Source organism: Loxodonta africana, chromosome 6, assembly GCF_030014295.1.
Source record: "Loxodonta africana isolate mLoxAfr1 chromosome 6, mLoxAfr1.hap2, whole genome shotgun sequence".
Lineage (NCBI taxonomy): Eukaryota > Metazoa > Chordata > Mammalia > Proboscidea > Elephantidae > Loxodonta > Loxodonta africana.
Window position 1 is genome coordinate 128,947,177 of NC_087347.1, and position 23,537 is coordinate 128,970,713.

The 23,537-nt window shown below is 41.5% G+C and overlaps 1 protein-coding gene across 11 annotated transcripts in view; it reads left to right on the forward strand.

Moving 5' to 3' along the window:
* Positions 1–11,009, forward strand: part of SAP130 (Sin3A associated protein 130) — a 101,720-nt gene extending 90,711 nt beyond the window's left edge. For all 11 annotated transcript variants that reach the window (XM_064287321.1, XM_064287326.1, XM_064287328.1 and 8 more), the window contains 3 exons: positions 9,421–9,524; positions 10,059–10,172; positions 10,419–11,009. In XM_064287321.1, coding sequence (XP_064143391.1) covers positions 9,421–9,524; positions 10,059–10,172; positions 10,419–10,577 — 377 coding nt within the window. In that variant the 3' untranslated portion in view covers positions 10,578–11,009. The remainder of the gene's footprint in view (positions 1–9,420; positions 9,525–10,058; positions 10,173–10,418) is intronic.
* Positions 11,010–23,537: the final 12,528 nt, after the last annotated feature.

Sequence of the window (23,537 nt, forward strand, 5' to 3'; positions counted from 1 at the left end):
AGAAGCTCAATAGAGACACGGAAGACCTAATTACAACAGTCAACCAACTTGACCTCATTGACTTATGCAGAACTCTCCACCCAACTGCTGCAAAGTGTACTTTTTTTTCTAGCGCACATGGAACATTCTCTAGAATAGACCACATATTAGGTCATAAAACAAACCTTTGCAGAATCCAAAACATCGAAATATTACAAAGCATCTTCTCAGACCACAAGGCAATAAAACTAGAAATCAGTAACAGAAAAACTAGGGAAAAGAAATCAAATACTTGGAAACTGAACAATACCCTCCTGAAAAAAGACTGGGTTATAGAAGACATCAAGGAGGGAATAAGGAAATTCATAGAATGCAACGAGAATGAAAATACTTCCTATCAAAACCTCTGGGACAGAGCAAAAGCAGTGCTCAGAGGCCAATTTATATCGATAAATGCACACATACAAAAAGAAGAAAGAGCCAAAATCAGAGAACTGTCCCTACAACTTGAACAAATAGAAAGTGAGCAACAAAAGAATCCATCAGGCACCAGAAGAAAACAAATAATAAAAATTAGAGCTGAACTAAATGAATTAGAGAACAGAAAAACAATTGAAAGAATTAACAAAGCCAAAAGCTGGTTCTTTGAAAAAATTAACAAAATTGATAAACCATTGGCTAGACTGACTAAAGACATACAGGAAAGGAAACAAATAACCCGAATAAGAAACGAGAAGGGCCACATCACAACAGACCCAACTGAAATTAAAAGAATCATATCAGATTATTACAAAAAATTGTACTCTAACAAATTTGCAAACCTAGAAGAAATGGATGAATTCCTGGAAAAACACTACCTACCTAAACTAACACATTCAGAAGTAGAACAACTAAATAGACCCATAACAAAAAAAGAGATTGAAACGGTAATCAAAAAACTCCCAAAAACAAAAAGCCCTGGCCTGGACGGCTTCACTGCAGAGTTCTACCAAACTTTCAGAGAAGAGTTAGCACCGCTACTACTAAAGGTACTTCAAAGCATAGAAAATGACGGAATACTACCCAACTCATTCTATGAAGCCACCATCTCCCTGATACCAAAACCAGGTAAAGACATTACAAAAAAAGAAAATTACAGACCTATATCCCTCATGAACATAGATGCAAAAATCCTCAACAAAATTCTAGCCAATAGAATTCAACAACATATCAAAAAAATAATTCACCACAACCAAGTGGGATTTATACCAGGTATGCAAGGCTGGTTTAATATTAGAAAAACCATTAATGTAATCCACCACATAAATAAAACAAAAGACAAAAACCACATGATCGTATCAGTTGATGCAGAAAAGGCATTTGACACAGTCCAACACCCATTTATGATAAAAACTCTCACCAAAATAGTAATTGAAGGAAAATTCCTCAACATAATAAAGGGCATCTATACAAAGCCAACAGCCAACATCACTCTAAATGGAGAGAACCTGAAAGCATTTCTCTTGAGAACGGGAACCAGACAAGGATGCCCTTTATCACTGCTCTTATTCAACATTGTGCTAGAAGTCCTAGCCAGAGCAATTAGGCTAGACAAAGAAATAAAGGGCATCCAGATTGGCAAAGAGGAAGTAAAATTATCTCTATTTGCATATGACATGATCTTATACACAGAAAACCCCAACGAATCCACCAGAAAACTACTGAAACTAATAGAAGCGTTTGGCAGAGTCTCAGGTTATAAGATAAACATACAAAAATCACTTGGATTCCTCTACATCAACAAAAAGAACATCGAAGAGGAAATAACCAAATCAATACCATTCACAGTAGCCCCCAAGAAGATAAAATACTTAGGAATAAATCTTACCAAGGATGTAAAAGACCTATACACAGAAAACTACAAAGCTCTACTACAAGAAATTCAAAAGGACATACTTAAGTGGAAAAACATACCTTGCTCATGGATAGGAAGACTTAACATAGTAAAAATGTCTATTCTACCAAAAGCCATTTATACATAATGTACTTCCGATCCAAATGCCAATGTCATTTTTTAAGGTGATAGAGAAACAAATCACCAACTTCATATGGAAGGGAAAGAAGCCTCGGATAAGCAAAGCATTACTGAAAAAGAAGAAGAAAGTGGGAGGCCTCACTCTACCTGATTTCAGAACCTATTATACAGCCACAGTAGTCAAAACAGCCTGGTATTGGTACAAAAACAGGCACATAGACCAGTGGAACAGAATGGAGAACCCAGATATAAATCCATCCACATATGAGCAGCTGATATTTGACAAAGGACCAGTGTCAGTTAATTGGGGGAAAAGATAGTCTTTTTAACAAATGGTGCTGGCATAACTGGATATCCATTTGCAAAAAAATGAAACAGGACCCATACCTCACACCAAGCACCAAAACTAACTTCAGGTGGATCAAAGACCTAAACATAAAGACTAAAACGATAAAGATCATGGAAGAAAAAATAGGGACAACCTTAGGAGCCCTAATACAAGGCATAAACAGAATACAAAACATTACCAAAAATGACGAAGAGAAACCCGATAACTGGGAGCTCCTAAAAATCAAACACCTATGCTCATCTAAAGACTTCACCAAAAGAGTAAAAAGACCACCTACAGACTGGGAAAGAATTTTCAGCTATGACATCTCCGACCAGCGCCTGATCTCTAAAATCTATATGATTCTGTCAAAACTCAACCACAAAAAGACAAACAACCCAATCAAGAAGTGGGCAAAGGATATGAACACACTCTTCACTAAAGAAGATATTCAAGCAGCTAACAGATACATGAGAAAATGCTCTCGATCGTTAGCCGTTAGAGAAATGCAAATTAAAACCACGATGAGATTCCATCTCACTCCAACAAGGCTGGCACAAAACAAACAATAAAAAACACAAAAAACACAAAACAATAAATGTTGGAGAGGCTGCGGAGAGATTGGAACTCTTATACACTGCTGGTGGGAATGTAAAGTGGTACAACCACTTTGGAAATCTATCTGGCGTTATCTTAAACAGTTAGAAATAGAACTACGATACAACCCAGAAATCCCACTCCTCGGAATATACCCTAGAGAAATAAGAGCCTTCACACAAACAGATATATGCACACCCATGTTTATTGCAGCTCTGTTCACAATAGCAAAAAGCTGGAAGCAACCAAGGTGTCCATCAACAGATGAATGGTTAAATTGTGGTGTATTCACACAATGGAATACTACGCATCGATAAAGAACAGTGACGAATCAGTGAAACATTTAATAACATGGAGGAACCTGGAAGGCATTACGCTGAGCGAAATTAATCAGAGGCAAAAGGACAAATATTGTATAAGACCACTATTATAAGATCTTGAGAAATAGTATAAACTGAGAAGAACACATACTTTTGTGGTTACGAGGGGGGGAGGGAGGGAGGGTGGGAGAGGGTTTTTTATTGATTAGTTAGTAGATAAGAACTACTTTAGGTGAAGGGAAGGACAATACTCAATACATGGAAGGTCAGCTCAACTGGACTGGACCAAAAGCAAAGAAGTTTCCGGGATAAAATGAATGCTGCAAAGGTCAGCGGAGCAAGGGTGGGTTTTTGGGGACCATGGTTTAAGGGGACTTCTAAGTCAAGTGGCAAAATAATTCTATTATGAAAACATTCTGCATCCCACTTTGAAATGTGGCATCTGGGGTCTTAAATGCTAACAAGCGGCCATCTAAGATGCATCAATTGGTCTCAACCCACTTGGAGCAAAGGAGAATGAAGAACACCAAGGTCACAAGACAACTAAGAGCCCAAGAGACAAAAAGGGCCACATGAACGAGAGACCTACATCATCCTGAGACCAGAAGAACTAGTTGGTGCCCGGCCACAACCGATGACTGCCCTGACAGGCAGCACAACAGAGAACTCCTGAGGGAACAGGAGATCAGTGGGATGCAGACCCCAAATTCTCATAAAAAGACCATACTTGTAATGGTCTGACTGAGACTAGAGGAATCCCAGCAGTCATGGTCCCCATACCTTCTGTTGGCACAGGATAGGAACCATCCCCGAAGACAACTCATCAGACATGAAAGGGACTGGACAGTGGGTGGGAAAGAGATGCTGATGAAGAGTGAGCTAATTATACCAAGTGGTCACTTGAGACTGTGTTGGCATCTCCTGTCTGGAGAGGGGATGGGAGGATAGAGAGAGTTGGAAGCTGGCAAAATTGTCATGAAAGGAGAGACTGGAAGGGCTGACTCATTAGGGGGAGAGCAAGTGGGAGTACGGAGTAAGGTGTATATAAACTTATATGTGACAGTCTGACTTGATTTGTAAACGTTCACTTGACGCTCAATAAAAGTTAATAAAAAAAAAAACTTATGTAGACTGTATAAAGAATTCTCAAAACTCAACAGTAAAAACAAAATGTCCAGTTATAAAATAGGCAGAGGCATGAAGACAAATTTCACCAAATAGGGCATACAGATGGCCAGTAAGCACATGAAAAGATGTTTAAGGAAGCAAAAAATACCCACTCCTGAAGTGTAGCTGTGCATCGGGAGTTTGTTCCAAAGAGTACACTGAATGGAAAGGGGGAAAGAAAGAGCAGCTTTACAGTGGTGAAACTCGAGAAACACCACCTCAGCCAGGTGATGAAGCTCATTATCAACTGTTGAATCGTGTTGATAGTACATTCCCTTGGTATGATATGATGAAAATGGCACTTTACTCCATAAAACCCATAACCATAGTCCAATCATGAGAAAAACATCAGACAGATTAAAATTGGAGGTTCACCCTACAATATACCTGACTAGTACTTCTCAAAACTGTCCAGGCCATCAAAAACAAAGTCTGAGAAACTGAGAGAAGCCTAGAAGAGCCTAAGAGACATGATGAGTAGATGGAATATGGGATCCTAGAACAAAAAAAGACATTAGATAAAAACTAAGTCATTCTGAATAACTATGGACTTCAGTTAATTTTTTTTTAGTTAATAGTTACCTAGTGCTGCTGTAACGAAAATACCACAAGTCAGTGGCTTTAACAAACAAATTTATTTTCTCACAGCTAAGAAGCTAGAAGTCTGAATTCAGGGTGCCAGCTCTAGGGGAAGAATTTCTGTGTCCACCCTGGAGGAAGGTCTTTGTTTCTTTTGAGCTTTTGCTCCTGGGTGATCATCATGTGGCTTGGCATCTGTCTTCCCCATCTCTGCTTCTGGCTTGCTTATTTGATCTCTTTCATAACTGAAGAGATTGAATTCAGACATATGCTGCACTAGTGCTGTCTCATTAACGCAACAGAGAAAACCCGTTGCCCAGATGATGATATAACCACAGGTATACAAAAATACGGCACGCGCACACACACACACAACCAAAAAGGTGGAAAGTACTTAAGTGCCCATCAGCGGATGAATGGATAAAAAACTATGGTACGTACACACAATTGAATGCTACGCAATGATAAAGAACAATGATGAACCTGGGAAACACCTCACAACGTAGATGAATCTGGAGGGCATTATGCTGAGCAAATGTTAGTCGCCAAAGGACAAATATTGTATGAGACCGCTATTATAAATACTCAAGAAGAGGCTTATACCTGGAAAGAAACAATCTTTGATAGTTACAAGGGAAGGGGAGGGTAGGGAAGGAGAGACACTAACTAGACAATAGATAAGTGGTGAAGGGTAAGACAGTACACAATACTGGGGAAGTCAGCACAACTTGATCAAGGCAACCATCCAAACTCCCTGACGGACCGAGTTACTAGGCTGAGCACTAGGGAACATGATTCTAGGGACATCTAGCTCAGTTGGCGTAACATAGTTTATAAAGAAAATGTTCTACATCCTACTTTGGTGAGTAATATCTGAGGTCTTAAAAGCTTGTGAGCGGCCATCTAAGATAATATCTACTGGTCCTACCCTGTCTGGAGCAAGGGAGAATGAATAAAACCAAAAACACGAGGGAAAGATTACTCCAAAGGTCTGATGGATCACAACTACCACATCTTCCACCAGACTGAGTCCGGCACAATGAGATGGTACCTGGCTACCATTGCCAACTGCTCTGACAGGGATCACAGTAGAGCGTCCCAGACAAGAGCTGGAGAAAAATGTAGAACAAAATTCTAACTCAAAACAAAAAAAAAGACCAGACTTAACTGGTCTGACAAAGACTGTAGAAACCCCGAGAGTATGGCCCACAGACACCCTTTTAACTCAGTACTAAAGTGACTCCTGAGGTTCACCCTTCAGCAAAAGATAACCCATTGCCATCGAGTCAATTCTGACTCCTAGCAACCCTATAGGGCAGGTTAGAACTGCCCCATAGGGTTTCCAAGGAGTAGCTGGTAGATTTGAACTGCTGACGTTTTGGTTCGCAGCCAAATTCTTAACCACTGTGCCCCCAGGGCTCCTCAGCCAAAGATTAGGCAGGCCTATTTAAAAAATAAAAAAACCCAAACCCATTGCCATCATTTCAACTCATAGCACCCCTGTAGAACCCCTAATGGCACAGTGGTTAAGTGCTCGGCTGCAAATGAAAGGTCAGCAGTTCTACTCTCTCCTATGAGGGGTAGTAGTATATTTACAACACATATTTTGAGGGGGACACAATTCAATCTGTAACAGTAGTACATCAGTATTGGTTCATTAATTGTAACAACTACAGTATTACTAATGTAAGCTGTTAATAATAGAGAAAAGTATGTGAAGGGGTATATGAGGATTCTACCGTCTTCTCAACTTTTCTGTAAATCTAAAGCTGCACCAAAAATAAAATCAATTATTTAAAAATGTTTAACACCGCTAGCATTAGATGGCTACTGTTGACTCATTGAGTTGACTCTGACTGATGGTTGCCTTATATATACCAGAACAAAAACTGACAGCCAGATGGTGGTCACTGTTGTTATTTGTTAGGTGCTGTTGAGTGGTTCCGACTCAGTGACCTTATGTACGACGGAACGAAGCACTGCTCGGTCCTGCGCCATCCTCACAATTGTTGCTATGTTTCAGCCCAGTTGTTGCAGTCACTGTCAGTCCATCTCATTGAAGGTTGAACTCTTTTTCATTGACCCTCTACTCTACCAAGTATGATGTCCTTCTCCAGGGACTGATCCTTCCTGATAACATATCCAAAGCACATGAGATGAAGTCTCACTGTCCTCGCTTCTAAAGAGCATTCTGGCTGTACGTTTTCCAAGACGGATGTGTTCATTCTTCTGACAGTCCATCCTATATTCAATATTCTTCACCAACACCTTAATTCAAGTGCATCCATTCTTCTTCTTTCTGTCCTTATTCATTGTCCACTTTAGTCCTCAAAGTGACATCTTTGCTTTTTAACACTTCAAAGAGGCCTTTTGCAGTAGATTTGCCCAACGCAATATGTCATTTGATTTCTTGACCGCTTTTTCCATGGGTGTTGATTATGGATTCAAGTAAAATGAAATCCTTGATAACTTCAATCTTGTCTCTGTTTATCATGATGTTGTTTATTGGTCCAGTTGTGAGGGTTTTTTGTTTTCTTAATACTGAGGAGTAATCCATAGTGAAGGCCGTAGTCTTTGATCTTCATCAGTAAATGCTTCAAGGCCTCTTCACGTTCATCAAGCAAGGTTGTGTCATCTGCATATCACAGATTGTTAATGAGTCTTCCTCCAGTCCTGATGCCGTATTCTTCATATAGTCTAGCTCCTCAGATTATTTGATTATTACATGAGTCACAATTGACTGAGCAACAATGGGTTTGGTTTGGTGGTCACTAGCACCAGGGAAATGCAAATTAAAATACAGTGAGCTGTACACTTATCAGCAAGGATGCAGAAAAAAGGATCTCTTCTCATGCATTGCTGACAGGACTGTAAAGTTCTACAGCCTCTCTGGAAAATAATTAGGCAGTCTTTCAAAAACTAAACATATTTACCATAGGATCTAGCAGTTGTACTCCTGGACATTTGTCCCAGATAAATTAAATCTTAATGCCCATGCAAAAACCTGTACACAATTATTTATAGCAGCTTTTTTGTTAATGGCCAAAAGCTGGAAACAAAGTGTCTCTTGGTAGGCAGATGGTTAAACCAACTGTGGTACATCCATACCATGGAATACTTCTCCACAATAAAAAGGAAAGGACTATATGAAATCCTGGTGGTTAAGTGCTACAGCTACTAACCAAAAGGTCAGCAGTTCGAATCCGCCAGGCTGTCCTTGGAAACTCTGTTGGCCAGTTCTACTCTGTCCTGTGGGGTTGCTATGAGTCGGAATCGACTCGACAGCCCTGGGTTTTTGGGTCTGGTACTGATACATACAACAAGTTGGATCAGTCTTCAGAGCATTATGCTGAATGAATAAAAGCCATTCTCAAAAGGACACGTACTGTATGGTTCCATTTATGTATAGAACATTCTTGAAATAACAGAATCATAGAGATGAAGAACAGATTAGCCGTTGCCAGGGCTTAGGGATGATGGGGATGGGGGGTGTGACTATAAAGGGGTAGCACGAGGGAGGTTTTGCTGTGCTGGTTACATAAATCTACAAGTGATAAAGTGACAGAATGATACACTTCATATCAGTGCCACTTTCCTAGTTTTGATACTGTGCTATAATTATGGTCATTGGGGGAATCAGGTGAAGGGTACACAGAACCTCTCTGTAGTGTATATATTTATAGTAGCAGCTTTGTTGAGATACAATTCACATATCGTACAATTTACCTATTTAAAACATCTTCAGTGGTTTTTAGTGTATTTAGAGTGGTGCCCCCACTGCCACATCAGTTTTAGAACATTTCATCACTCCAGTAGGAAACCTAGCACCCTTCACCCCTCACCCCAGTTTCCCAGCCTCCCCAGCTCCTCACACCACTAATCTACTTTCTGTCTCTATGGATTTGCCTCTTCTGGAAGTTTCATAATAAATGGAATCATAACAACATACAACCTGTTGTTTCTGGGTTCTTTCACTGAGCATAATGTTTTCTAGGTTCTTCCATGGTATAGCTTGTATTAGTGCTTTATTCCTTTTTATTGCCAAATAACATTCCATTGTATGAACATATCACATTTTGCTTGTTCATTTGACACTTGGTGGACATTTGGGTTGTTGCCATTTTTGGACTTTCATGAATAATGCTGTTATGAGTCATTATGCCCAACCCTCTACATGCTTGTAACCATCACACATTGAGCACTTGCACCGTTGAGCAAGGGTCCAGCTCATAAAGACTGTTTCCCCTTTTGTAAAATATGAACTTACTCTCTTTTTAACTCACAGATTTAGCAGAATATGTCTTGACTGCTATCTTAATGACTTAAATTCAGGGGATTTATTCAGGGATGTTTAGGTAAAGAAATCTTGATAAAATATGACCATTTAGGCGATGACTTTAGCTTTGTAAAAATTTATGTATTTTTTATGGTTCCAGAGGAGAAAAAAGCTATGCTGCAGGAAATAGCTAATCAAAAAGGAGTATCCTGTCGTGCTCAAGGCTGGAAGGTCCACCTCTGTGCCGCCCAGTTACTACAGCTGGTAGGTCAAGTTCTAGCAACTGAGATCATGTGAAGAGAAGAAAAGTTGCTGGAGACATCTGAGTTTTCGAGTAATTTCTGAAGCATTCCAAATTAACATGAGTCATGGTAGAATTTTTGTGTGTGCTACATAATGCTTGTAACTTAAATATGTCTTAGTTCTGGTACCCAGGACCAAAATATATGGAATAGCTTCAGAGTTTTCCCATCTTTGGAGTAACAGTGATCTGAAAAACATTTTCTGTTATGAGCGTCTAAAATACATATGCCTTGGTTAGTTTTTCTACTTAGCAGAAAAACAAATTTTTATGTCAGTTATATAGGTGTGCTTTTTAGAGGAATTGTGAATTCAGGACAGTGTTTAAAAGCTATCCTTAAAAATAGACGCTTGACTTTGGCAAATTATGTGTAAATCAGTATTAGTCAGTTTCCAGTTTACAAAGCTAATTCAAGGCAGGTTCATTACAGAATTACACTTTGCCTCAGATGAACAGAAAAATTTCTCTGAGGCCACAGTGTCTTTTATATGTTGCAGACGAATCTAGAGCATGATGTTTATGAAAGACTCACCAACTTACAGGAAGGGATTATCCCAAAGAAAAAAGCGGCAACTGACGACGATCTGCACCGAATAAACGAGCTGATACAGGTTCGTGTGAGCCCCTTAATGACTGAGCGGCCCGTCTGTGGAGTTGTTCACTGTAAAGTCTTATTTTCTCCCCCATCCACTCATAACCTTCATAAAAGCCATTACTTCAGCCTGCATTACCAAGAAACATTAAGACCTTTTTTCTATGTGAAACCCTCAAAACGGCATCAGCCCGATTGGTGAGAAATTCTTTGAAACATATTGTCCTCATGGTTACTGACGGATGCTGTCCTGTCTTTGTTACAGGGAAATATGCAGAGGTGTAAACTGGTGATGGATCAAATCAGTGAGGCCAGAGACTCCATGCTTAAAGTGTTAGATCATAAGGACCGTGTCCTGAAGCTGCTAAACAAGAACGGAACTGTTAAGAAAGTGTCCAAATTGAAGCGGAAGGAAAAAGTCTAGGCCCAGGAGAATCAGGACTTTGGAAACAGAATTTATGAATAATGATGGTAGGGGTGGGGTGGGGGGGTTGGCTATTTTCAAAGTGGAACATTGAAATAAAGGAAGCCTTCCTTAACTCACATGTGAAAGCAGAGGGACCTATGGCACCCAGTGGCAGGAAGGATCAGAGCCAGCTGGCACCGTGAGCCCACTTCTTGCTTTCACATGTTTCCCTTTCAAACTTGCTCTGCGATCATTAATGACTCCTGATGTGTCAGTGTCTGCCAGTTGGAATCAGTGACACAAATGGCTGGCTGGCATTTTTCAGCCTCTGGTTTATAAACTATATTTATCTGGTGGATTCCTGCAGGACCCACACTGAGCCTGGACTGAACATATCCACTTGGACCATCTGGTATCTCTCTACACTGAAAATAAAACCTCTTCCCCTCACCATGGTTGGTTCTTATTCTGTCTTACCTTCCAATGCCTGAGCTGGCCTTTGACAGCAGTGCCCCAGCACCAAAAGAGCTGCCGTATCTCACATTCTAAGGGGTTTGAACTATTAGTTCTTGTCATTTTTTTAAAGAACTATTTCAGAGTGAAATTGTTAGAGTGTCTGTCCTGTGTGTGTCAGACCTGGGTGTTGACGTTCAGAGCAGGCAGCACCGTAAGCTGCTCTGAGATCCTGGTTCTGAAGTACACTTTTGGATATCTGTACTTCGTAGCTGGTGTGATGCTGTTAATTGTACGTACCACACATCTCCAAAATCAATAAAGGACTCAAAGAGGTTTTTGTACATGAGCAGTTTGTACCTTTTTATTATCAAGTCTATCAGTGCTGTGTAGTATCACTACTATAGTTGCTCGCACATTGATGAGAGTCTACTCTGTTAATAGCTTTGTTATTCTGCATGAAGAGTTCCGTTTGACCCAGCATTTTAAAGATCTCACAGTGCCAAAGTCTGTCAGCTTTTGATTATCCTCAGTATCAGACTCTGTTATGTCCAGGTGTGAATATAAATTGATCAAACTCTAGGGCAATTAAGGTCTCAGGTCTGGGGTGGGACTTTCAGGTGTATAGATCCTCTTCCTTCTTCTACAGTGGTAAGGTAGCCAGGCTTGCTCCCGTAGAGGACAAGCCCAGCTATCTCCCTTCTAGCTAGCCCTTGTGTGACAGTAAGATTGTTTCAGTCTACTGCCTCTGGAGACAAGACCTGGCCATCCTGCCTTACGACACTTGTGAACAGTTTGGGCCTGGGGCTCTTCTCTGCCCTGCCCTGAACAGATGGAGACAGGAAGTCTGCCAGTTCTTGCCATGTCTTTGGGACCAACACTATAGCACACTTGAGATCACCTTCCTCCTATTGGGATGGTGAACTCCTTCATCTGGTGTGGGATGGGGTGAAAAGACAGAATGCGTACATTTGGCCTTCCTTGGGTTAGGCAACTTAGGCCTGTGTTACCTAGGCTAAAGGAATCCTTAACCATTGAGATTGGTTCACCAGAGTTTTTCACAGGGATGGGGAGCTGTGATGGTTGATGGTATGTTGTCAGTTTGGCTAGGCTATAATTCTCAGTGGGTTGGCTGGCACTGTATCATCTCCCATTTCATGATCTGATGTGAACTGCCAATCAGTGGGAAGAGGAGTTTTCTTACGGGTGTGTGGCCTGCATCCGTGATATAAACGAATGTTCCTGTAAAGCTCGCTCTCCTTCTGATCCTGCCGTCTTCTCAGTGTCAGACCCTGATTCCTGGGACGTAAGCCAGCAGGAGCCTCCAGCCTGTCACCTGAGCTGCAGATTTTGGATTCACCAACCCCCACAACCCTGTAAGTCAACAAAGGCGGCTAGCCTGTCGGCTCACCTACAGGTTTTGGGTTCATCAGCCCCTGCAACCGCACAAGCCAGCGGAGATCGTCAGCCTCTCGTCTAACCCTCGGATTTGGGACTTGCCAGCCCCAACAATTGACGTGAACATTTTCTCACAATTGTGTGAGCCGTTTCACTGAAGTAAATCTCTCTGTATGTATGTATCTACGTGTCACCGGTTTTGCTCCTCTAGAGAACCCAGACTAAGACATTTGGTACCAAGAGTGATTCTAGAAGAACAAAACCTTGAGAATAAGTTTTCTGAATTGGTTCTCAAGCCTGGGTAGTCTTAAAGGCACTAATGACTAATTCCAGTAGTGAAGAGGGCACTGCTAATCGATGGCTGAGGTGGCAGTAGAAACATGAAATACCCTCACCATTGGATCAAATATTTGTGAGAAATAAGATTTTGGGTGATTGTGTATTTGATACTTTCAACATTTCTGTCAAACAGAAGTATAGGGAGGCTGGTTGGTTGGTCCAGCTATCTATAGACAGAGTGGTGACTGAGCTTCAGAGTCACAGCTCAAGGGCTACATAAAGGCCTGAAAGTTACCACTTGTGCTCTGAAAGAAAGCCTTATTTCCTTTTCTTCTTTTTATTGTGCTTTCAGCGAAAGTTTACAAATCAAGTCAGTCTCTCATACAAAAATTTATATGTATGTTGCTAAGTACTCCTAGCTGCTCTCCCCCTAATGAGACAGCACATTCTTCTCCACCCTGTATTCCCCGTGTCCATTCAGCCAGCTTCTGTCCCCCTCTGCCTTCTCATCTCCCCACCAGACAGGAGCTGCCCACATAGTCTCATGTGTCTACTTGAACCAAGAAGCTCACTCCTTACCAGTATCATTTTCTATCTTATACTCCAGTCCAATCCCTGTCTAAAGAGTTGGCTTTGGGAATGGTTCCAGTCTTGGGCTAACAGAAGGTCTGAGGATCATGAACTCCGGAGTCCTTCTAGTCTCAGTCAGACCATTAAGTCAGATCTTTTTATGAGAATCTGAGGTCTGCATCCGACTGCTCTCCTGCTCCATCAGGAATTTTCTGTTGTGTTCCCTGTCAGGGCAGTCATGGGTTGTAGCCGGGCACCATCTAGTTTTTCTGGTCTCGGGCTGATGTAGTCTCTGATTTATGTGGTCCTGTGTTTCTGTTTCTTGGGCTCATAATTACCTGTGTCTTTGGTATTCTTCTCCTTTGCTCCAGGTGGGTTGAGACCAATACATGCATCTCAGGTGGCCGCTTGGCAGCGTTTAAGACCCCAGACGCCATTCACCAAAGTGGGATGCAGAATGTTTTCTTGATACGCTTTATTATGCCTGTTGACTTAGATGTCCCCTGAAACCATGATCCCCAGACCCCTACCCCTGCTATTCTGACCTTCGAAGCATTTGGTTTATTCAGGAAACTGCTTTTGGTTTAGTCCAGTTGTGCTGACCTCTCCTGTATTGTGTGTTGTTTTTACCTTCACCTAAAATAGTTCTCGTCTACTATCTAATTAGTGAATACCCCTCTCCCTCTCTCCCTTCCCACCCTCATAACCATCAAAGAATATTTTCTTCTGTGTTTAAACTATTTCTTAAGTTCTTAGTAGTGGTCTCATACAATATTTGTCCTTTTGCAACTCACTAATTTCAGCATAGCGCCTTCCACATTTCTCCGTGTTATGAAATGTTTCACAGATTCATCATTGTTCTTTACGGATGTGTCATATTTCATTGCGTGAATATACCATAATTTATTTATCCATTCATCCTTTGATGGGCATCCTTGGTTGCTTCCATCTTTTTGCTATGAAAGCCTTATTTCTTAGAGTAACAAAGCTGACACTGCAGAACATCAGACCCAGGATCTCTTGCTACAAGAGGCTGAATTATAACACCATTTAAGTTTCCAACTTCAAATGGTGTCTGAAGTTAAAGTAAGAGCAATAATTGAGAAGAAATGGGATCATGAAACTTGGGATGGGGACATATGGGCATATAACCAGGAAGCTAGGGATATGGAGCCCCTAAATTCTGTTGAATCACTCCTGCTAACCAAACCAGCCCTTTCACACCTATCTGAGATTACTCCAATATTGCTAAACCACCCTCCCCAGTAAAATCATTATCCTTTCCACCTCCATCTAATTAGAGTCTTTGAGACATTGCGTGGGGCATTGCCTGAGGTAGATTCCTTACAAAACGTTGGTGAATGTCCCCAGAACCACCCCTACTGCTCATTTTTGCTTCCAGATCTATAACTAGACTTAGTCCTACACGCCCCAAGAGCAAAGTACAAAGTGTGATCCATGAGAAGTTACACTACACTCCAGAAAAACTGGTTTTTCTAATATGTACAAGCAGAAACATGGTGATATGTGTGGGAATGGCTTTTAAGGATGTGGGATAATGGTAAAAGGAACAAAGTTGGATAACTCTGAGTTTATTGATACAGGCCCACTAAGCACAGATTTTTCATTCAGTTTTTCACCTTGAGAGATTAGAAAAGGATCTAAGTTTATTTGGTTGGTTGACTGAAGCCTAGATTAAGAGGTGGCCTTCATTAAATCATGTTGAAATTCCAGAACTGCCTTGGTATACTGTAGAAGAAGGTAGCATGTTAGAGTGGATTTATCAGGTTGGACCCACAGACCCACCCAGGGAGTGCCCAGAGGACACACCTTTCACCACAACTGTGAGGAACAAATTTGTGAAGGGAGCCCCAGCATACTTGAAGACTGCTGTGATTGCTGTTTTACATAGGTCAGATTTTACATTGGGAGCTGCCCTAACTGCATTAAGACCCCTAACTACAATGGGGCTGATTGGACCCTGGGACGGCAAGGGCCAAGTGGCAGCACTTAATTGCAAAAGACAAGGTAGGCATGGGTAATACAATGGACAGCAGAGTCAGCAATAATCAGAAGAGTGTGACTTCCATGGACTTACAGCACTGACTACTTAATCGTGGTGTCCCTAGGAGTGAAATTGATGGAAAGCCTACTAAATATTTACTTGATCTGTACAAACAGAAGAATTCTAGGTGAAGTGAACGGCATTCTAACCTGAATCGCCAAAATAGGTTCATGGCCCCTCATTCAATTCCCAGATGAACCAATTTACAGACCCACAACCCCTTGAATGAAGGGTGAGGGGGAAGCTGGGTCCACCTGAGGAAGAACCTTACTACACTGCTGAGTTTTATAGTGTTAATCTTAAAAGATCTATGGCCTTTTATGAGAGTGTTCCCTGAGGAAAGGAAAAATCAGACTTTTCAGGGATTACTGGACACTGGCTCTGAACTGACGCTAATTCCAGGAGACCAAAAATGTCACTGTGGCCCACCAGTCAGAGTAGGGACATATGTAGGTCAGGTTGTCCATAGAGTCTTAGTTGACTTCCATCTCACAGTGGGGGCAGTGGGTCCAGTGGGTCCCTGAATCTACTCTATCATAATTTCCTGAGTTCCAGAATGCATAATTGGAATACACATACTCAGTAACTGGCAGAGCCTCCACGCTGGATCCCTGACACATGGAGAAAGTTCTATTATAGCAGGAAAAGCCAAGTGGAATCCACTAGAACTGCCCCTACCTTGGAAAATAGTAAACCAAAAGCAATACCGCATTTCTGGAGGGACTGTAGAGTTTACTGCCACCATCAAAGAGTTGAAGGATGCAGGGGTGGTGATTCCCACCACATCCCCATTCAACTTTCTTACTTGGCTTGTGCAAAAAAACAGATCTTGAAGAATGAGAGTGGATTATTGTAAACTTAACCAGGTGGTGACTCCAACTGCAGCTGCTGTTCCAGATGTGGTTTCATTGCTTGAGCAAATTAATACATCTCCTAGTACTTAGTATGCAGCCATTGATCTGGCCAGTGCCTCTTTCTCAATTCTAGTTTTGAAGGAACACCAAAAGTAGTTTGCCTTCAGCTGGCAAGGCCAGCAGTACACCTACCTCAGGGGTATATCAGCTCTCCAGTCCTATATCATCATTTAGTCCACAGGGACCTTGTTCCCTTTTCCCTTCAAGAAGACATCACACTGGTCCATTACATTGATGACATTTTGCTGATTGGACCTAGTATGGAGAAAGTGTCAATGACTTTGGACTTAACTGGTAAAACATTTGTGTGCTAGAGGATGGGAAATTAATCTGACAAAAATTCAAGCACGTTCCACCTCTTGAGATTTCTAGGAGGTCCAGTGGAATGGGGCACATCCAGCTATTCCTTCTAAAGTAAAGGATAAGTTATTGCATTTGGCCCCTCCCACACCAAAAAATGTGTCTGTCAGTTTGCCGTACTGTGGGGGCTTGCTTGTTGCTGTAATGCTGGAAGCTATGCCATTGATATTCAGATATCAGCAGGGTCGCCTAGGGAGGACAGGTTTCAGCTGAGCTTCCAGACTAAGACAGACTAGGAAGAAGGACTCGGCAGTCTACTTCTGAAAAGCATTTAGCCAGTGAAAACCTTATGAATGGCAGGGGAACATTGTCTGATATAGTGCTGGAAGATGAGCCCCCCAGGTTGGAAGGCACTCAAAAGATGACTGCAGAAGAGCTGCCTCCTCAAAAGTAGAGTCGACCTCAATGACGTGGATGGAGTAAAGCTTTCAGGACCTTCATTCACTGATGTGGCATGACTCAAAATGAGAAGCAGCAGCTGCAAACATCCATTAATAATCAGAACCTGGAATGTACAAAGTATGAATCTGGGAAAATTGGAAATCATCAAAAATGAAATGGAACGCATAAACATTGATATCCTAGGCACTAGTGAGCTGAAATGGACTGGTATTGGCCATTTTGAATCAGACAATCATACAGTCTACTCTGCTGGGAATGACAACTTGAAGAGGAATGGTGTTGCATTCATCATCAAAAAGAACGTTTCAAGATCTCTCCTGAAGTACAACGCCATCAGTGATAGGATAATATCCATACGCCTACAAGGAAAACCAGTTAATATGACTATTATTCAAATTTACACACCAACCACTTAGGGCCAAAGATGAAGAAGATTTTTATTAGCTGCTGCAATCTGAAATTGATCAAACATGCAATCAAGATGCATTGATAATTACTGGCAGTTGGAAATGAAGAAGGATCAGTAGTTGGAAAATACAGCCTTGGTGATAGAAACAATGCTAGAGATCGAATCATAGAATTTTGCAAGACCAGCGACTTCTTCATTGCAAATACCTTCTTTCACCAACATAAATGGTGACTATACACATGGACCTCGCCAGATAGAACACAGAAAGCAAATTGACTGCATCTGTAGAAAGAGATGATGGAAAAGCTCAGTATCATCAGTCATACAAGGCCAGGGACCGACTGTGGAACAGACCATCAATTGCTCATATGCAAGTTCAAGCTGAAACAAGAAAATCAGAGCAAGTCCATGAGAGCCAAAATATGACCTTGAGTACATCCCACCTGAATTTAGAGACCAACTGAAGAATAGATTTGACGCGTTGAACACTAGTGACGGAAGACCAGAGAAGTTGTGGAATGACATCAAGGACATCATACATGAAGAAAGCAAGAGGTATTGAAAATACAGGAAAGAAAGAAAAGGCCAAGATGGATGTCAGAGGAGACTCTGAAACTTGCTTTCAAATGCCGAACAGCTAAAGCAAAAGAAAGAACTGATGAAGTAAAAGAACTGAACAGAAGATTTCAAAGGGCAGCTCGAGAAGACAAAGTATTACAATGACATGTGTAATGAGCTGGAGATGGAAAACCAAGGGGAAGAACACACTCGGCGTTTCTCAAGCTGAAAGAACTGAAGAAAAAATTCAAGCATTGAGTTGGAATAGTGAAGGATTCTATGGGGAAAATGTTAAACGATGCAGGAAGCATCAAAAGAAGATGGAAGAAATACACAGAGTCATTATGCCAAAAAGAATTAGTCGATGTTCAGCCATTTCAAGAGGTAGCATGTGATCAGGAACCGATGGTACTGAAGGAAGAAGTCCAAGCTGCTCTGAAGGCATTGGCAAAAAACAAGGCAACAGGAATTGATGGAATATCAATTGAGATGTTTCAACAAACAGATGTAGCGCTGGAGGTACTCACTCGTCTATGCCAAGAAATATGGAAGACAGCTTCCTGGCCAAATGACTGGAAAAGATCCATATTTATGCCTATTCCCAAGAAAGGTGATCCAACTGAATGGAAATTATAGAACAATATCATTAATATCACACGCAAACAAAATGTTGCTGAAGATAATTCAAAAACAGCTGCAGCAGTATACTGACAGGGAACTGCGAGAAATTCAGGCTGGTTTCAGAAGAGGACATGAAACCAGGGATATCATTGCTGATGTCAGATGGATCCTGGCTGAAAGCAGAGAATACCAGAAGGTTGTTTACCTGTGTTTTATTGACTATGCAAAGGCATTCTACTGTGTGGATCATAACAAACCATGGATAATATTGTGAAGAATGGGAATTCCAGAACACTTAATTGTGCTCCTGAGGAACCTTTACATAGATCAAGAGGCAGTTGTTTGGACAGAACAAGGGGCTACTGATTGGTTTAAAGTCAGGACAGGTGTGCGTCAGGGTTTTATTCTTTCACCATACCTATTCATTCTGTATGCTTTATGCAATCAGTACAAGAAACTGGACTATGTGAAGAAGAACGGGGCATCAGGATTGGAGGAAGACTCATTAACAACCTGCATTATGCAGATGACACAACCTTGCTTGCTGAAAGTGAAGAGGACTTGAAGTACTTACTAATGCAGACAAAGACCACAGCCTTCAGTATGGACTGCACCTCAACATAAAGAAAACAAAAATCCTCACAACTGGACGGGTGAGCAACATCATGATAAACGGAGATAAGATTGAAGTTGTCAAGGATTTCATTTTACTTGGATCCACAATCAACAGCCATGGAAGCAGCAGTCAAGAAATCAAAAGATGCATTGCATTGGGTAAATCTGCTGCAAAGGACCTCTTCAAAGTGTTGAAGAGCAGAGATGTCACCTTGAAGACTAAGGTGCACCTGACCCAAGCCATGCTATTTTCAACCGCGTCATATGCATATGAAAGCTAGACAATGAATACGGAAGACTGAAGAAGAATTGACGCCTTTGAATTGTGTTGGCGAAGAATGTTGAATATACCATGGACTGCCAAAAGAACAAACAAATCTGTCTTAGAAGAAGTACAACCAGAATGCTCCTTAGAAGCAAGGATGGCGAGGCTGCATCTTACATACTTTGGACGTGTTGTCAGGAGGGATCAGTCCCTGGAGGAAGACATCACGCTTGGCAGAGTACAGGGTCAGCAGTAAAGAGGAAGACCCCAGCAAGGTGGATTGACACAGTGGCTGCAACAACAAGCTCAAGCATGACAACGATGGTAAGGATGGCTCAGGACTGGGCAGTGTTTCATTCTATTGTGCCTAGGGTGGCTATGAGTTGAAACCAACTCGACGGCACCTTACAACAACAACACCAAAACGAGGCACAATGCCTGGTGGAATTTTTTTAGATTTCAGAGGCAACATATTCCTCATTTGGGTGTGCTACTCAGGCCTATTTATCAAGTGACTCAAAAAGCTGCTAGTTCTGAGTGGGGACCAAAAAGAGAGAAGGCTCTGCAATAGGTTCAGGCTGCTCTGCAAACTGTTCTGCCACTTGGGCCATAATATCCAGCTGGTCCAGTGGTACTTGAAGTGTCAGTGGCAGATAGAGATGCTGTTTGGAGTTTTTGGCAGGCCCTTACTGGTGAATCACAGCTCTTAGACCCTTAGGATTTTGGAGCAAAGCCCAGCCATCCTCTGCAGATAACTGCTCTCCTTTTGAGAAACAACAGCTTTTGGCTTGTTACTGTGCCTTAGTGGATACTGAACACTTAACCATGGGCCACCAAATTACCATGCGAGCTAAGCTGCCCATCATGAACTGGGTGCTGCCTGACCCACAGTTACAATGTCAGATATGCACAGCAGCACTCCATCATTAAATGGAAGTGGTATACTGGCATACAAATTTTTTGGTGCTTTGCTTTATTGCACTTCACAGATACTGCCTTTTTTACGCATTGGAGGTTTGTGGCAACCGTGTGTCGAGGAAGCCTATCAGTGCCATTTTCCAACAGTGTGTCCTCACTTTGTGTCTCTGTGTCATGTTTTGATCATTCTCACAATATTTCAAATTTTTTCTTCATTATTATATCTTTTATGGTAATCTGAGATCAGTGATCTTTAATACTAGTTTTGGGGCACCCCAAACCACACCTGTATAAGACGGTGAACTTCATAAATATTATATTGTCACTGCTCCACCAACTGGCCATTCCCCCATCTCCCTCTCAAGTCTCCCTAATTCTCTGAGACACAACTATATGGAAATTAGGCCAATTGATAACCCTAAAGTGAAAGAGTCACAAGTCTCTCACTTTAATCAAAAGCTAGATAATTAAGCTTAGAGAGGAAGGCATGTCAAAAGCCGAGACAGGCCAAAAGCTAGGCTTCTTGCACCAGTTAACCAAGTCATGAATGCAAAGGAAAAGTTCTTGAAGTAAATTATAAGTGTTACTCCAGTGAATGGAAACCCTGGTGGTGTGGTGGTTAAGAGCTACAGCTGCTAACCAAAAGGTTGGCAGTTCGAATCCACCAGGCGCTCCTTGGAAACCCTAGCGGGCAGTTTTACTCTGTTGTTAGGGTCACCATGAGTTGGAATCATCTTGATGACAACAGGTTTGGTTTTTGTTTTGTTTTTTTACTCCACTGAACACATGAACGATAAAGCAGAACAGCCTTATTGCTGATATGGAGAAAGCTTTAGTGGTCTGAATAGCAGATCAAACCAGCCACAACATTCCCTTAACCCAAAGCCTAAAGCAGAGCAAGGAAGGCCCTAACTTTATTCCATTCTATGAAGGCTGCGAGAAATGAGGAAGCTGCAGAAGAAAAGGTTGAAGCTAGCAAAGGTTGGTTCATGAGGTTTAAGGAAAGAAGCCGCCTCCCTAAAAGTGCAAGGCGAAGCAGCAAGTACTGATGCAGAAGCTCTAGCTGAGATGATGGATGAAGGCGGCCACACTAAACGACAGATGTTCACTGTCGGTGAAACAGCCTCATATTGGAAGAAGATGCCGTCTGGGACTTCAGTAGCTAGAGAGAAGTCAACGCCCTGGCTTCAGCGTTTCAAAGGACGGGCTAATGCAGCTGGTGACTTTGTTAGGGACTAATGCAGCTCATGACTTTAAGTTGAAGCATATATACTCATTTACCATTCTGAAAGTCCGAGGGCCCTTAAGAACTGTGCAAAATCTAATCTGCCTGTGCTCTATAAATGGAACAGCAAAGCCTGGATGACAGCATGTCTCTTTACAACAACATAGCTTACTAAGTATTTCAAGCCCACTGTTGAGACCTACTGCTCAGAAAAAAAGATTCAAAATACACTGCTCATTGACAATGCACCTGGTCATCCAAGAGCTGTGATGGACATGTGCATGGAGATTAATGTTGTTTTCATGCCTGCTAACACACCATCCATTCTGCAACCCATGGATCAAGGAGTAGTTTTGACTTTCAAGTCTTTAAAAATACACTTCATAACACTATAGCTGCCATATATAGTGATTCCTCTGATGAATCTCCCCCACGTGTCTGTCCGTTTTTCGTACTGTGGGAGCTTGTGTGTTGCTGTGATGCTAGGAGCTATGCCACTGGTATTCAAATACAAGCAGGGTCACCCGTGGAGGACAGGTTTCAGCTGAGCTTCCAGACTAAGAAAAAGGACCCAGTGATCTACTTCTGAAAAGAATTAGGGAGTGAAAACCTTATGAACAGCAGTGGAACATTGTCTGATATAGTGCCAGAAGATGAGGCCCTCAGGTTGGAAGGCACACAAAAGACAACCGCAGAAGAGCTGCCTCCCCAAAGTAGAGTTGACTTTAATGACATGGATGGAGTCAATGTCTCGGAACCTTCATTTGCTGATGTGGCACGACTCAAAATGAGAAGAAACAGCTGCAAACATCCCTTAATAATCAGAACATGGAATGTACAAAGTATGAATATAGAAAAGTTGTAAATTGTCAAAAATGGAATGCATAAAGATCAATATTCTAGGCATTAGTGAGCTGAAATGGACTGGTATTGGTCATTTTGAATAGAACAATCATATGGTCTGCTATGCCAGGAATGACAGCTTGAAGAGGAATAGCGTTGCATTCATCATCAGAAAGAACATTTCAAGATCTATCTTGAAGTACAGTGCTGTCAGTGGTAATATCCATATGCCTACAAGGAAGACCATTTAATACAACTGTTATTCAAATTTATGCACCAACTGCTAAGGCCAAAGATGAAGATATTGAAGATTTTTACCAACTTTTACCATCTGAAATTGATCAAACATGCAGTCGGGATACACTGATAATTACTGGTGATTGGAATTCAAAAGTTGGAAACAACGATCATAGTTTGAAAATATGGCCTTGGTGATAGAAACAATGCTGGAGATTACATGATAGAATTTTGCAAGACCAACAACTTCTTCATTGAAAATACCTTTTTTCACCAAAATAAATGGCGACTATACACATGAACCTTGCCAGATGGAATACGTAGGAATCAAATCAGCTACATCTGTGGAAAGAGACGATGGTAAAGCTCAGTATCATCAGTCAGAACAAGGCCAGGGGCTGACTGCGGATCAGACCATCAATTACTCATATGCAAGTTCAAGTTGAAATGGAAGAAAATTAGAACAAGTCCACGAGAGCCAAAGTACAACCTTGAGTATAACCGACCTGAATTTAGAGACCATCTCAAGAATAGATTTGACACGTTGACCACTAATGACTGAAGACCAGATGAGTTGTGGGATGACATCAAGGACATCATACATGAAGAAAAGCAAGAGGTCATTAAAAAAAACAGGAGATATAGAAAAGACCTATACAGATGTCAGAAGAGACTCTGAAACTTGCTCTTGAATGCCGAGTAGCTAAAGCAAAAGAAAAAATGATGCAATAAAAGCTGAGCAGAAGATTTCAAAGAGCTGCTCGAGAAGGCAAAGTAAAGTATTACGATGACATGTGCAAAGACCTGGAGATAACACACCAAAAGAGAAGAAAACACTGAGCATTT